The sequence below is a fragment of the Macrotis lagotis genome, chromosome 1, assembly GCF_037893015.1.
Source record: "Macrotis lagotis isolate mMagLag1 chromosome 1, bilby.v1.9.chrom.fasta, whole genome shotgun sequence".
Taxonomy (NCBI): domain Eukaryota; kingdom Metazoa; phylum Chordata; class Mammalia; order Peramelemorphia; family Peramelidae; genus Macrotis; species Macrotis lagotis.
In genome coordinates this window covers 360,456,158-360,473,313 of record NC_133658.1, presented here as the reverse complement: position 1 = coordinate 360,473,313, position 17,156 = coordinate 360,456,158, and the positions used below count along the sequence as shown (strand labels likewise).

The following is a 17,156-nucleotide window of genomic DNA, read 5'->3' as shown; positions in this document are numbered from 1 at the left end:
GTGCTGGCTCTTTGGAAACTCCTTCACCTTTCAGTACTTTTCAGTAGATATGATAAAGGTATTTCTTCTGCTAATAATAATTTTTTTAAAACTTCATGCTTCAGAAGATTGATCAATCAACAAATCTTTGTCATTGTCATTCAGTCTTGTCCAGTCTTTGTGACTTGATGTGGGATTTTCTCGGCAGGTCTCCAGTTCATTTTACAGATGAGGAAACTAAGACAACCAGGGCTACGAAGTGTCTGAGGTCAGATTTAACTTTAGGTCTTCTTGACTCCAGGCCTAGCCCTCTAATCCTTGTACCATCTACCTGCCTTAATAAGCTTTTAGTAATTGCCTGCTATATACCTGCCAGTGATAGAGTGCCAGTGAGCTAAATGAGGACAGTCCAGAGACAAAAGTGAAATGAAATGTAAATTTTTTTTATTTCTTTTGGGTTTTTCATTTGTTTGTTTCTCCTTTTTTTTTGATAAGTAGGCAAAAACATAAGCAGTTCAATATATCAAGAAATTCTTCACATACAAATTGATACTTAAGTGAAGCACTGAAAAAACTCATCTTTCTAAAACATGGAAGTGAGGAAGGAATGCATTCTAGACATGAAGGGTCGGGAGAAGGGGAAGAGTGGTCAGCCTCTGCAAAGTAATAAAGACAGAATTGTTTCAAGCAGAAAAAAATATTTTTAATTAGCCTTGTGATTTCATTGGTTTGATTAAGCAAGAAGATATCCTATAGGAAAGTGGTATGATCAGTTCTGTGTTTTAAACAACTTCTTTGCAATTTATAGTCTTAAGGAGTTGCCTGGGCCATTGAAAGTTTAAATGACTTTTCCATGTTTGAGTATTGACCTTCTTGACTCTGAGGCAAGCTTTCAATCCACTATGCATCATCTCTTAAATGAGCTAGAGGACAAAAAATTCGCCACCTTGTGGTCAACTTTTTGTTGATGAAACTCTTTCCACTAAGCTAGTCTGTTCTATGGATACTGGGCTCCTCCTGGAAACCTTCCAGCTTAGAAAGATCTCCCAACACTTGCAGGTTATTGATTTAATATATCTTAAATGTAAGAGAGTTTAAGCCTCATCAAATCCAACTTCCTGCAGAGATAAAGTGATAGATGTAATTAAAAAATAGCAGAAGTCAAAATTGGAATCCCTTTTATCCAGGCTCTTTCTTCAACACCCTGCTACCCTGGTCTAAGCCATTAAGAACATGGAGTTATTTTCTTGCTTTAGTGAAGCATAAATGTCTTAGGAAAGGATATGTTTTATGTAGTTCAACTTTAATTGGTCAATGATCTACATCCAAAACTAAATAATTTCCCCAAGAGGATAAACAATTTCTTTTAAAAATAAAGATCCGAAAAAGGTTTTATTTTAACCTGAAAATCCAGTCAGCCACAAATATTTATGATTAACTCTGGAGGACAGAGTTGCTTATGTGGTGCTGTGAGTAACTGTAGGAATGAACTTCTCCCTAAGAGTACTTAGTTATTAGTCCAAAGGATAAGAAAAGAGAAATATATGTATTTTACCCTCTTTGAGGGGAGAGGGTTTATCTAACTTTCCATGTTCTAGTTAGTTCTTGAAATAGGATGTTCTTTTTAACAGAACATTCTAGATTCTCAAGAAAGTATTGTTGTGCGGTATAAATTAAACAAAGCAAGCAACTGACAGTTAAACTTAACTCCATATTTCAAATAGTAAGAGTTCTAACTTTGTTCCTTATTAGCTGTGAGACCTTGGTCAAGTCACTTATACTATGTGAGCTTTAATTTTCTTACCTGTAAAATAGGAATAAAAGTACTGATATATCCTCTCTCATAGGGTTGTTGTGAGAAAAATACTTTATAAGCCTTGAAGCGTACTCATAAGAGTTATACTTAAATATTACTTTATAGAATTTTATAAGTGCTAGAACAAATAGAGTGACTGATAAATATGTATAAAGAGATAAAAATATCAAAGGGAGACAAGAGATTTTTAAAGATAATTTCAAGAGGAGAAATAGCCCATATTTATGGATATATATATATATATATATATATATATATATATACCCTTTCTGTATTGTTCACCCAACTTGCTTAAGTTTAAGGCCTTAGAGAGAAGCAGTTACCTTGGGTTCAAATGGTAATTCTGTGAAGCCGCAAACTACAGCTCAAAGGCCCCCAACCTGTATGCTTCCCATTAAGAGTCAGTCACTAGGGGTGGCTAGGTGGCATAGTGGATAAAGCACCAGCCCTGGAGTCAGGAGTACCTGGGTTCAAATCTGGTCTCAGACACTTAATAATTACCTAGTTGTGTGGCCTTGGGCAAGCCACTTAACCCCGTTTGCCTTGCAAAAAAAAAAAAGAGTCAGTCACTAAGGGGAAGCTAGGTGGTATAGTGGATAGAACACCAGCCCTGGAGTCAGGAGACCCTGATCAAATCCAACCTCAGATATACTAGCTGTGTAATCTTGGGCAAATCACTTAACTCCATTGCCTTGTAAAAACTAAAAAAGAAAAGCAGTTACTGATCTCAAATAACTCTCAATAAAGACATTTTTTTCCAGATGGCATAGTTAAAATGTTAGTTATGAAGCATTCCCTTGTCCTTACAAATCTGGGTACCTCTCCCACAAATCCATATATGGGAAGAATAGGCTCAAATTTAAATCACTGTGCTAAGTACTGAATTATATATGTAATTCAATACTGGAAGATTTTTCTGCCTTCATACTAGGTTCCAGGGTCTGGTTTTCAACAAAGACCAACTCATGCTGGCAGGTTCACAATCCTTGAAGTTGCTTCCTCTCTTGGATGAGTCTTTCTCTGTTTAGGTCTATCTGCAATACGTGTTTCTCTTCTCTACTTATCTTCTATTGGTAATAAGGGTGAGGATGAAGAAAGAGAAAAGCCTTTCTTTCTGACCCTGGGTACATTTGCAAAGTTCTCATGTACAGCTGCCTCTAGTTGTTTTGCTTACTTTTTTTATAACTAGAACCAAGGAAGCATGATAGATTCCCTTAGCTTATCATTAGATATTTTCTGTGAAATGTCAATTGTCTTCATCCAGCAGTCACCAAACCTTAATATTATGGTGCATTTTCCAACATAGTCCCACATTTAATTGGGCTCTGGGGCACTTGCCCTCTTCCTTTCCAACTGAGGAATCTCTCTGCTCTGGACTTAGTCAATTGGAACAAACTTCCATTGGATTTAGGGGACCTTTTCACTTTTCCTATTCCCATTTAAGGACCTCTCTGTGTTTAATTCCAAGGGAATTTTAAATTCAAGAGAATTCTTGGTCTCTTATAGAGCATTTGAATTTTCTCCAGGAATCCAAGAAGAAGCCTAAAGTCATAGGATTTAAAGAATAAATTAAAAAAGGATAACATTCAGAAAAGCCTCAGAGATTTGTGGGATTAAGTACTTGAGATTAATTCCTTTTGAAGAACTCCACAAATCTTTGAGTTTACTAGACCAGCAGAGAAACCTTTTTCTATGTCTCTATGTTTACAGTTCAAAAAGATCTCAAGAAACTCTCTGGACTTATGTCAAAAAAAGACAAAAAGGAAAACTAACAAACATCATATATGAGCTCTCATATTATGCTCCAGGCAAATTGTTGGATACCAGTATTCTAGGAATACAAAAATTCATACTGTTTATATTGGTTTCTATTCTTTTTTATTTTAGTTTTTTTTGCAAGGCAAATGGAGTTAAGTGGCTTGCCCAAGGCCACACAGCTAGGTAATTATTAAGTGTCTGAGACCAGATTTGAACCCAGGTACTCCTGACTCCAGGGCCAGTGCTTTATCCACTGCACCGCCTAGCCGCCCCACTATTGGTTTCTATTCTTATAGAGTACAATAATATAGCAATTTTTTAATATGTAAATATCCAACTATGAAGAAATTATCTCAAGGAAAATGTTCTGATTTATAAAGGAAACATACCAGAAAACAGACTGTCTAGTTGAAAACAAAAGAAGAAAAAAAATCTAATAATTTTTTCCATTGGATCTCTTTAAAATTAGGTCATCCACGAAAGAACTGAGCATGAGCTCTTTGAGAATAAAGATGATCTTGCTTCGTCTGTTTTTTATACTCAGGGCCAAGTATATGATTGGCACATGATATTTAATAATGCCTTTCATGATATTTAATAATGCCTTTTCATTCATTCATACACACATTTACTAATCTATACATTTATTTACATATTATACTTTGTTTAGCAAATATTTTACATAGAAGAAAGTTCAGCTACAGGATGGATGAGAAAACTCAGAAATATTAAAGTTACAATGTGATAGTTGCCTAAGCCCAGAGGTCCTGTGCTAGTGTTAGTCTTAGAGTATGGAAAGGGCAAATATTAAGGCTTGATGGTCCATGTTTTTCCATCTCACCAGAAGGAACAAAGTTGATGACTTGTAATTTCATCCAAGCCTTGTAAAAAATCAGATAGAACTGGGGAAGAATTAAGCTAAAAAGCATAATTCTGAGAGACCTGAAGTACAGGAAGGTATCAAACTCTGAGTAGGGGAAAAGGGAAGAAGGAAGAGTAACTTTATATAATAGGCATGTATGTATTCATATGTGTGTATATGTGTGTGTGTATAAAAACAGAAAGAATTGAACTAGAAATCAAGTTCCCTCTTAATCTAAAATGTGAGGGATAAGCTTGAATGATTGAAAGCAATATTTTACAATTAAAAATCATTATATTGGTCTTACTGGTAAAGAATTTTTAATGCCTTCACCATGTATTTAAATATGATAAGCTTAGATCTAGTGCTAGAAAACTTATTATTGAGCCAGTGTGCATTCTTCATTTTACATTATTTTATGAATTAAGGTTTTTTCCCTAAGAAAATTGAGTTCATAAATTTCCATATTCTGAGTATGTCTCTATAAGTTTCACTTCTCTGATGTTTATTGTTGCAGTAAATATTCTTTTTAATGTAAGTTCTTTCCAAAAGCTGTCTAGCTGTCTTTATAGAAAATAAGCATCAAAAAGGCATATATATATATATATATATATATATATATATATATATATATACACACACACGTATATACACACACAAATGTATATAGTGTGTGTATTTTGCAAAATTTTTTGGCAATGGAAATTAAACAGAAATTCATTTAATATGAAAATAATCTTTCTTAAATTATAGGTGTGGCAATTGATGGAAATAATAATGAAGACAAAGAAAGGCATATCAAACTAGTTAAGAAAAGAGGAAAAGTCAAGGCCCTGGATGAAGAACTTTATAGTAAGTAGAAAAATTTGAATTACTATAATGAATGGTATTTGAAATATTTTATTCAATTTATACTTATCAAAAGATATTTACTCCTATCTGAAAATGGCATATTTTGAAGAAATAAAGAACAGTTCTATTGTCTGCAACAAAAATAAAAAATAGATGTTTTAAAAAATCTCTCTGAAAGGTACTATATTTCTGGGCCTAAATGAAATTAAATAGGATCTTTTTATTGTAATTTGAAAATATCAAAAATTATGAGTGAAAAAAAATACTGGGCTGAAAGTCAAAAGAGTGTAGTTTTAGTCTTGGTTGTATTACTTATTAGAGATGTGACCTTACTTTTTTGTGACCTTGAGCAAAGCATTTAAACTCTTTGGCAATCAGTTTCCTCATGTATAAAATGAAATAGTTAGATTAATTGGCCTCTAGGGTGTCTTCTAGTCTTGTAGTTCTATGATCCTATAAATTGTGCAAATCATATAATCTTTCTGATGTTCTATTTACCTATATGTAAAATGGGATAATACTTACCCTGCCTATATTATAGGGTTGTTAGGAGTAACAAATGAGATAATATAAATGACTATATTTTGTACAAACTACAGTGAAATGCAGATATAAAGGACAGAATTATTATTATTATTATTATTATTTAATATAGAACAAGATGGAATGGACTTGAAGGTAGAATTTGAAACACACTTTGGCATTGCTCACACTCGCTGGGCAACCCACGGAGTCCCCAATGCTGTGAACAGTCATCCCCAGAGATCAGACAAAACTAATGGTATGTATTGTTTTATGATCTAGAAATGTTAATAAATTAATAATTAGAAAATTAATTGATTTCATAAATTTATTATTCTGAATATCATCCTCTATAATTTTTACTTATTCTGATATTGATTTTTGATGAGTAGTTTTAAAAAATTCCAACTGGGAAAAAAAGTATTTCATTAAGACACTTAACTGTCTCAAGACCTAGCAAATTATTTTAGATCTCACCTACTTTTTGATATTGTTTAATATAAAGAAGTACTTGTTAGGGGTCAATGCACCCCTGAATCACTAGACAAAATCCAGTAGTCCATATCTAGGGTCAGTTCATGGACTCTCAGAGTTGGAAGAGACCTCAAAGTCCTTCTAGATCAATCCATAGCTAGACACAGATTGCCTTTACAATAAACCCAACCAATGATCATCTAGCATTTGCTTGAAGCTTTGCAGTGAAGAAGCCACTACTTGAGAAAGAAGTTCTTTCTGCTTTTGGTTAGCTCCTATTTTTAAGTTTCTCTCTCTCTCTCTCTCTCTCTCCACATACACACACACACACACACACACACACACACACACACACACACACCCTATTTGTAAAAGTATATATGTACATAAATTGCAAAAGATGTTTTCGTGGATTCTTAGAGGAAATGTTTTGCTCCTGGATAGAATGACTTACAGCAAAAAAAAAAAAAAAAAAATTGAGCCCCATACAAATAATGCAACCACTTTACATTATTTAATGGGTATATAGATTTGTAAAACTGTCTGGATCCCCTTTTGAGCAGAGTATCACAATATAAATTCTAAAAACATGCTACTGAATTTCCAAAACTTTGGAAAATGGACCATTGGTACTAACATGGCTGTGTAGTGTGTGTGTGTGTCTATCTGAGATAATACATCTCACCAGATGACTCTGAAGGAGAAAGTGAAGCTGCTGACTTAGCCCAGCACCCCCTCGCTCAGATCCAGTTCACATACTTGTCATGGCATTACCTCCTCCCTCCCTAACTTCATGGTCTTCTTTGAAAATGGACAAAAACAAAGCCCATCTGATGAACACCAGGGGGCAGTAAAGCATAAGGGAATTTGGTCAGGAACCTGGTGACGTCTGAATAGGATTACAGAGCTAGGCCTTTTTATTAAAATAAATTGGGAGGTAACACTGGCCTATACTATATATGTCATTAGAGTGGATTTTCATTTATAATGTAATAATGGAAAAAAGTACTGTCTCTGGAAAAGATCCAGGTTCAAATATTTCCTCTAGCCAATATTATTTCTCAGATTGAGCAAGTCATTTAAATTCCCTGGGCTTCTGTTTCGTCAACTGTAGAAAGAGAGGAAACTGATTGCCAAAGAGTTTAAATGCTTTGCTCAAGGTCACAAAAATAGTAAGGTCATATCCCTAATAAGTAATACAACCAAGACTAAACCTAGATCTATGAACTTGTCACCACAGTTGTTAAAAATGTTCAACATTCTTTCAAACCAAATGATTCACCATATCTCTCTATATAAAACTACATGCAAATTTATGGTTCCTGTTCTATGCCAGTTTCATATAGATTTCATTTAGATTTTTCTAAAAATAAATTATCTTCTCTCCTTATTAGTATTTTTCTTCCAATTTAAAATGTAGTTCTAAATTCATTTGTGACTTGCTATGATCTAATCTTCCCACCCTCCAAGTTTTTAATTAAATAAAAATTCCTTTAAGGTTTTTCAGTTCTTCATTCTCAAACATTTATATCTTCTTATACATATTATGTTCTGCTTCTAAATTCTCTATTCTGTTTCATTAACTATTTTTTCATTAACATTCCATTATCCAGTACAGATAGTTTTTATGTTTTGAAAGATATTATGTTTTTTTAACAAATATAGTTGAAATCTCAATTTATAGTTTCATAAATTAGATTTGTTATATTAGAGCAAATGAAATTTCCTTTTAGATATGTTTATTCTAATCACTTATTTTAAATGATATCATTGACAACTATTTTGTTAGGGGAAAATGTTCTGAAAATTAATCAAATTACTCTGTTATTTATTGTAATATGTTCATAATTGCATTTTATGGCTTTTTCCTTCAGAATTTGTTGTTATTCATAATGGAATCATCACAAATTATAAGGATCTAAGGAAATTCCTGGTATGTAATGGTTAATAATTGACTTAGAAGTTAAACCTTAACATATTGAACATTCTTTGTCATCATAGTGATGCTGAGAAATTTTGAGGGTGGTCTAGTCTAGGGTTCAAGAACATTGAATAAATTCACTTAAAAGACCAACTTTTGACCCAGAAGTATTTAAGGACAAAATAGTTTATGCATTACTGTGGTTAAACAAGTAAACAAATGCAATAATAATATGGGCTAGATTTTTTTTTTAGGTTTTTGCAAGGCTAATGGGGTTAAGTGGCTTGCCCACCAAGGCCACACAGCTAGGTAATTATTAAGTGTCTGAGACCAGATTTGAACCCAGGTACTCCTGACTCCAGGGTCGGTGCTTTATCCACTGTGCCACCTAGCCACCCCTGGGCTAGATTTCTTAAGGAAATTTTAGCAAAAGTTAAGAAAAAGATAGGGTGAGTAAAGAGATTGTTTCTCCCCAAGGATCACTCTCATCCCCTTCTATTCTTAAGGGCATATAAAGTGAATCCTCCACCATGATTGTCTTCAGGCTAAGAGAGAAAGACAAATGACTGTCTTTTTATTAATAACCTACTATCATTTAATATTTAAATTACCCAGAAACTATGTCCTGTACCTTTTTAATTGTCCCACTTTGTAATTTTTTCACCTACCTTAAGAACTCTTGCATACTTATTCATTACATAAAAGGTCTGCTGTTATTGGCATGTGATTCTTCTCCCCAACCCAGTTTATAGCTCTCTTCTTTGCTTAAACTTAAAAATTCACTTTCTTTACCTTGTTGAAGAACCTTACCTATGAGCTTTTTGTGGTAATCTGTATGCATTTTTTAAAATTTATTTAAGATAATGGGGTTAATGCTTTGCCCAGCTAAGCAATTATTAAGTGTCTGAGGCAGGATTTGAAATCAGGTCCTTCTGACTCCAAAGCAGGTGCTCTATCCACTGTGCCACCTAGCTGCCCCATAATCTATGAACTTTTGCAGCAGCCTGTGAATTAAAATTTATGCCTTTTCTTACCCTCCTGAGTCAGAGAGCCTGATGATTTCTTCACTCAAAACAAACCCATATTGATCCTTAAAGCCTCCTTCCCAGAGCCATATTTTTCCATCTTTAAGGAAAGATCTAAGTTCAAATCTTGTCTCAGATATTTACTAGGGGTATGACACTTAGTATAGTTGGTATGATGGAAAGAGCACTGAATTGACATAGTTAAGAGACTTCAATTTTAGTCTTTAGGCAAGTTTCTACACTTCTCTGAACCTATTTCTTTGTCTATAAAAACAGACAGTTTTGACCTAGATCACTTAACAATTCAATAATTCCACAAATATATATATATATAAAATACCTTCTCTTAAGCACAGCATTGTTCTAGGTTCTGGGATAGATACAATGGGGTGGGGAGGGTTCAGAATTAATGTAAGGTATATGGTTATTGCAGAGGAAACATAACTATAAAACACATTTCTCCTCCAGTATTTCCCCTACTTTATCCTAACTCCAAGTCCAGTGGTCTATCTATTGCACCACTTTGCTGCCTCCAAGATTCATGATTTCATCAAAATGGGGTTCTTTCTCTGCTGACAAAAATTAAACTGTTTCTTTGGTTTGGAGAATACTCTTCAAAAATCTCTGGGCCTGGGGCAGCTAGGTGGTGTAGTGGATAAAGCACTGGCCTTGGAGTCAGGAAAACCTGGGTTCAAATCCGGTCTCAGACACTTAATAATTACCTAGCTGTGTGGCCTTGGGCAAGCCACTTAACACCATTTGCCTTGCAAAAACCTAAAAAAAAATCTCTGGGCCTTAAAAATGTGTCATCATATAACTAACCCATCATTAGATCATAGCACTAGAGTTGAAAGGGATCTTAGGATATAGTGCAAACTCCTCATAAATAAGGAAACTGAAGACAAGAAAATTTTAGGAATTTACCCAAGATTATATAACTCAGAGGTGATAGAGCTGGGATTAGATCCAAGTCTTTCTGACTCTAAATTCAGCAATCTATCCACTAGACTATACGGACTCTTTAATCAATCAACCATTTATTAAGCACCTATTATAGGCCAGACAGACATACTGGGTGCTGGGGATATAAAACCCAAGTGAAATCATCCTTGACTTCAAAGAGCTTGTATTCTATTATAGGGTCAGCATATATAAATACATATATATATATATACATATATATATATACATATATATATATGTATATATATATATGTTAATATACTTTTTTATTCTAGATCATCTGTTTTATTTTTAATAACATTTTATTTTTTCCCTAGTTAGTTATTTAGTCTGTTTCCCTAGTTAGTTCCTTAATCTGAAAGGATTAAATCTTTAACATACCACTTCTTATCTATATATTCCTAATTACTTCATCTTCCTGACCCTTTAAAAGCTCATTCACTCCTCAGTTGAGTTACTCTTTCTTTGGGAGGGCAGCCCACTCTGTAATCCTCCAAACAACCTCTCATGTCCCCCATGCCCTTTGTTACTACTTATCCCTTGATGACTTGCCTAACTTTGAGAGGATAAACTACCCTGGGGGAATGTGATCTTCCCAAATAACTTCTCATGACCCTATACCTTTCTTTACTGCTTGTCCTTTCATGGATCTCTCTCTCTCTCTCTCTCTCTCTCTCTCTCTCTCTCTCTCTCTCTCTCTCTCTCTCTCTCTCTCTCTCTCCCTCCCTTAACTTCTTCTGTCCACAGCCATACTTAAATAAACCTTTTTGTCCCTAACATTTCTTCTGGATCAATCTTTTATATGAATTCTTTTATGTTTCACCCAAAGTTTTAATTGGTTAGTATGTGTGTTTACATATGGAATGTGTCAATTACATCTGTTTTATTTTTAATATTATTTTATTTTTCCCTAGTTACACATAAAGATAATTTTTAACATTCATTCAAAAAAATTTTTGAGTTCCAAATTTTCTCTCACTTCCCTCCTTTCTGAGACAATAAGCAATTTTATATAGCTCATACATGTTCAATCATGCAAAATAAATTATGATAATATAAATGTTTATATATATATAAGAACTATATCCAAAATAAATATAAGTAGAGAGGAGGCAGTAGTAGATGGGGATTATCAGAAAAGCCTTCTTGCAAAAAAGTGATATTTAAGCTGATTTTGAAGGAAATTAGGGATTTACCTAATAGGAAAAGGTAAGGAAGGCATGTATTTTACATATTAGGGACAGATGGGTCAAAGGCACAGAGAAGGGAGATGGAATCTGATGAACAAAAAACATCAAAAAGTTCAGTTTAATCAGTAGAAAGTATGAAGAGAGAATTATATATAATAAAACTGAAAGGGGGGTGGTTAGAAGAAAATGTAACAAGTTTTTAATTGCCAAACATAGGATTCTCTACTCAGTTCAAGAGGCAATAAATAGGTAACAATTGATATGTATTGAGAAGGGGATTAACAAATGCAGACCAGGATTTTAGAAAATCATGTTGTCAGAGAGGGAAGAGACTTATAGCAGGTAGAGCAATTCGGAGGCCATTTGCAATATTGCCATCAAGAACTGATTAGTTAACTAACTATATATCTGATCATGGACAATCCATTTAACATCTCTGAATCTATTTTCTAATTTATAAAGTGAGGGGATTGGATGAGATCAACCCTTTCTGCTCTATGCTATAAACTTAGATTGGTGCACAACAGATCATGGTCTTTTCACTAGCTCTGAACTTAAAACTTTTCCAGTTTAATATGAATTCCAGAATGTGATGTTTCTCTGATATATGTTTGTTTTATATGGTATATGTATGTTTGAAGTCCTTATAGTTACTTCCACGCCATAATTGGACTAGGCTTAGAAAATGCATTTATTTTTACCTAAAGTCATCCTAAACTAATGCAAAGATAGGGAGGTAGGGAAGTAAGGAGGTAGAGATATAGGGAGGAGGAAGTCCTGGCAAAGATATTAGAATAACTAGGTTATAAAATGTTTAACAATGGCTAGCTGATATTGCATATTCAATTAAATATTTCAGGAAACCAAAGGCTATGAGTTTGAGTCTGAAACTGATACAGAAACCATTGCAAAACTGATTAAATATGTATATGATAACAGAGAAAGTGAAGACATCAGATTCTCAACCTTGGTAGAAAGAGTCATCCAGCAGTTGGTAAGTCAAAATGCACCTTTGTACCCTAACTCAACCTGCAGATATGGGCTAATCTACCCACATGTTTTGCCTTAAAAATTGCTCTTTTAGATGATTGTGTGAGTGAGTAGCAAGGGAAGTCCTGGGAGAACAAGGTGAGAAGGTACAGAGAAGATATATAGACCTCCACTGAAATTGTTAGCAGTGCTTCTCCAGTATGAAGTTTTAGCACATTTTGATATTTTTCAAATAAATATTCAGACAAAAAGAAATTACTTTGGAAAAAAGGAAACTTGAAGAGACTTTTTACTCCTTTGTTAAATACACCATGGATTGTCTGATTTGGAAAAGTCAATTCTTCACTAATAAAATGGTTTAAGTCAATATCAATAAAAATGTTATTGATAAAAGAATTACAGACATAACAATATTAAATATTGGTCAACCATAATTTCTTTTGTTCTATTAGAAATAACAATTCTAGAAAATCCTACATTAACCCTGATGTCAAACTTTAATATTCGGTCATTTACCTGTCCTAGCAGGTAGTTTCTCTGGAGCACTGCTATCACGAAAAAAATTCTCCATTGATTCAGTATTGCTTCTTCATTTACATAGTCTTTGAATCTTGAGATTGAAAGAAATCTTCCTTCTTAGAAATACAAATAAAAAGCTAAAAATACAATGATCACCCTGTATGATAGCTGTTTCTGAGAGTTTAGAGTCAAAATGTTTTAATATCTATATTCAATAAGACAATGTGGTCTGCACAGTTAATATATGATTTTTATTAAGTGATTCAGAATTACTCATTGATTATCATTGTATTCTTTAATGGTATATTTTGTCAGATTTTATCCATCTCTACCAATAAAAATTGCTTGAGTGATTGCCAGGAGGTACTGAGGTATGGATATAAGTGAACAAGGGGTCAGTTAAAAGTTCTATCTCAGTGTTGCCAGGTAATTTGTTTTAGCCATATGTGTATTTTCCTTCAGTTCTGTTATGTATGATTCCAGGAAGGAGCATTTGCATTGGTTTTCAAGAGTATTCATTACCCAGGAGAAGCTGTCACTACCAGGTTAGTTTTTTAAATGCATTTGTATTTTATAGTGTAAAAAACAGCAGTTAAAAATTTGGGAACTGGATCAAACCATTTCAAAATCATGCATTAAGTTTTAAACAGCAGATTCAATAGCCTTTTATTCTTTGTGAGAAAAAAGTTTGAAAACTAACACAAAAACAAACTCAAACACTTTCTAGCTACATGACCTTGGGCAAATCACTTAACCTGTTTGCCTCAGTTTCTTCATTTATAAAATGAGTTAGAGAAGGAAATGGCAAACCTTTCCAAGAATCTTTGCCAAGAAAACCCCAAATAGGATCATAAAATAACTGAATAACAACAAAAAAATAAGCAAGCTAAAAAGTGCTTTTATTAATTACTTGAAAATGTATGTTTAAATTTGAAAATGAGCAACTTGAAAATAAAATTAAAGCTTTGGCTTTTTTCTTTCTCTCTCCAGCAACAGGGCCATGGGAAGGGAAAATCAAATGATGATAATAATAGAATTGATAGTTTGGTTGAGATTTGTTTGGGTTTCATTGGTTTAATGTTCTTAAAAGGTACTCAGCTCCTCTGCATGTTACAGTCACATTTCCTGGTCTTCAGGCAGATTAGATGAATAGAAGGAATCACTCCTCTTTTTACCTTTATTGTGGCTAGAACATTGTGGTTAAGGAAAATTGGTGTGAGAACATTTTCTCTCTTTCTCTGTGACTTTTGAGGGTTTAACCAACATTAATGAAGGAAGAAAAGTACTTATCTATGTCTATGTACTAATCACCCAGATACAAGAGAGTAAGTATTATTCAGGCTGGTATTACAACCTTCTTGATCCCTCACCCCTGACTCATATTTTTTTTGGTCTAGAACTGTGATTTCACTGGTGGAAAGAATTTGCAGTGAAGAAAAATCCCACTAGTGATGTAGATTTGAAACTGTTCTGCAACTTTCTGTTTTACAGAATTGTGAGGGGGGGAGTGTGGAAAGAAGTTAAGTGATCTCCCAAGAGTCATATTTTCAATGTGGGGGTAGCTCTATCTACTGCACCATAGTACTTCTCTATTAATACCATTACCCCTGTTTTATAATATGATAAAGTTTTTAAAGCCCATTTGCAAATATGATCCTCTGTCCCAATCTATATGAGCAAAGAAGCATAAAGAAGATTCTTTGGGGTGCCTTGTGTCACCCAACTAGAAGTGGGAGAGTCCCAGGACAAGAATGCAGGTTTTCTAAAAGTGATGGAGAAAATGTTAATATTGCAGAATCAAATTAAAAGTATGTCTTGCAAACTTTTTTTTTATTTTGAGATCACATTCTACCTATTAATTACAAATTCCTTTCAGAACTTATTGTGTTGTGTTTCATTTTTATGTAACCAATATGTGTCATGGACTCCCTCTATATAATCTTTTATGGGGTGCCTGACCCACAAAGTGTAGCCAGGTACAATGCTAAGTTGTACAAACACAAAAGTGGCAAAAGACAATTCTTGTCCTCAAGGAACTTACAATCTAATGGGGGAGACAACGTGCAATCAAATATGTACAAATCAAACCTTAAACTAATAAATAGGAAATATTTAGAAGGGGAAAACACTGGGATTAAGAGATATTAGGAAAGATTTCCTGTAAAAGATGAGATATGTAAAGAAAGCCAGGGAAATCAGCAAGTTGGAGAAGAAAGAAGCATTTCAGGCATGGAGAACATTCAGAGAAAATGCCAAGAGTCAAGAGATGAAATGTTTTATTTATACAACAACCAAGAGGCCAATGTCATTAGATTGAAGAGTAGGTGATGAGTAGAGTGTAAGAAGACTAAAAAGGTAGGAAGGGGCTGGGTTATAAAATATATTTGAATACCAAATGAAGAATTTTGTATTTGAACCTGGAGGCTATAATGAGCCAGTGAAGTTTGATAGAATAGGGGAGTGACATGTTTGGATTTGCACTTTATTAGATTCTCTTTGATGGTCCAAATCAAGGGCAGTATTGAATGGGGAGATATTTGAAGCAAGTGATCCCACCAACAGTCTATTGCCATAGTTCAGATGTGATGTGATAAAGGTTCATACTAGAATGGTGGTAATATCAGAGAAGAAAAGTGGGGTGTATAAATATAGCAAAGATTAAATTGAGAAGCTCTAGGAACAAAGTGTTTTCTTTTGGGGGGGAATAAAGGGTAGTGAGACACTGAGAATAACTAAAGGATTGGATGGATGGGGTTGCCTCTACAGAAGTAGGGAAGGTAAAGAATGAGAAGAATTTAGAGGGAAAGAGAGTGAAGTCCATTTTAAATGTGTTCATTTTAAGACATCTATTAGATATCCAGCTTGAGAAATTTGAAAGGCAGTTAAATTTACTATCACCAAAGTCTTACTAGAGCTTTGTTGGCTCATTTTAATAGATCAAAAGGAGTGTATGTGAGCTAAATTCATGTGGCATCAAAGCAGTAAATAATTTATTCATCCAATTTGCTTAGAAGGCTTATAAAAAATATCTTACATAAATGTTGCTTTGGAGTTCATATTTCTAGAGACAGAATTCTTTTTTTTTAGGTTCTTTTTTTTTTAGAGACAGAATTCTTTTTTTGTTGTTGTTTTAGGTTTTTGCAAGGCAAATGGGGTTAAGTGGCTTGCCCAAGGCCGCACAGCTAGGTAATTATTAAGTGTCTGAGACTGGATTTGAACCCAGATACTCCTGACTCCAAGGCCGGTGCTTTATCCACTACACCACCTAGCCGCCCCTAGAGACAGAATTCTTGATAGACTTTTTAAAATTTATTCTCTCTTTTATAAAGGCTATTAAAAAAACTCATACATTTGTTAGTGACTGAGATTTTGCTCTTATAAAAAGATACTAGCTAAGCATTATATGATTGTTTTGAATCTTGAATTCACTATGTAGTTGCAAAATGAAATGATCTTTTCTGATGTGTATTCTGAAACATAGAATTGGTTTAAAAATCAAAATGAATAAATATGAGTGAGAGATTTTTGTAGAACACCAAAAATTAAAAATATGTTAGATTGCAATAAACACTTCTCTAATTGAATGTGATCTCTAAACCAGAAAAATTGCATTGCCATCAATAAACCTACTTTAGTTGACAAATACCTTGTCTAAAAGTTCTGAAAGATATAGAGGAGAACTTCTTGTAAATTGGCATAGGTGGAGCATAACCAACCAGGGCCCAGGATGGGGCGACTTGTTGAACAAAACTACTAACATTTTTTTGAACTTGTAGAAATTTAAAAGTGAATCTGACTACTTTCCTTATGAAATGAATTAGTAACAATTGTTATCTGTATGGTTCAGAAAAATTATGTACCATTACTGAAATGATAGATTTGTAAAACTCTTTGAATTACCTCATTAGATCTAAATACAGCTATATAAGGTCAAAGAAAAAATCCATGGACTTTAGTATATTGTATTATATGTTCCATATATGAAACTTAATACTTTCAGAGAATCTGAATTAGGTAATTGAGGAAGACAATGTTTCAAGCATTTTTAATTTTGGGACATTCTACTCTTAAAAACTCTAGTATTATCTTCCAAATTAAAAACTTGTTTTAATTTGAATAATATTTTATGTGTAATGTTATTCATTGTTACATTAACAGGAGAGGGAGCCCACTGCTCATTGGAGTGCGTAGTAAATATAAGCTTTCTACTGAACAGATCCCTATATTATATAGAACATGTAAGTTATTTTTAAAGTTTCTGAAAGTTACAACTGTTGGCCAGTTC

At 33.7% G+C, this 17,156-nt stretch overlaps 1 protein-coding gene across 3 annotated transcripts in view; it reads left to right on the top strand.

Annotated features, from left to right (window-relative positions):
* The window catches only part of GFPT2 (glutamine-fructose-6-phosphate transaminase 2), a 56,678-nt gene that overhangs the window by 23,437 nt on the left and 16,085 nt on the right, over window positions 1-17,156 (top strand). For all 3 annotated transcript variants that reach the window (XM_074212207.1, XM_074212208.1, XM_074212209.1), the window contains 6 exons: window positions 5,169-5,267; window positions 5,923-6,048; window positions 8,138-8,196; window positions 12,222-12,356; window positions 13,355-13,416; window positions 17,030-17,109. In XM_074212207.1, the coding sequence (XP_074068308.1) occupies window positions 5,169-5,267; window positions 5,923-6,048; window positions 8,138-8,196; window positions 12,222-12,356; window positions 13,355-13,416; window positions 17,030-17,109 (561 nt within the window). The remainder of the gene's footprint in view (window positions 1-5,168; window positions 5,268-5,922; window positions 6,049-8,137; window positions 8,197-12,221; window positions 12,357-13,354; window positions 13,417-17,029; window positions 17,110-17,156) is intronic.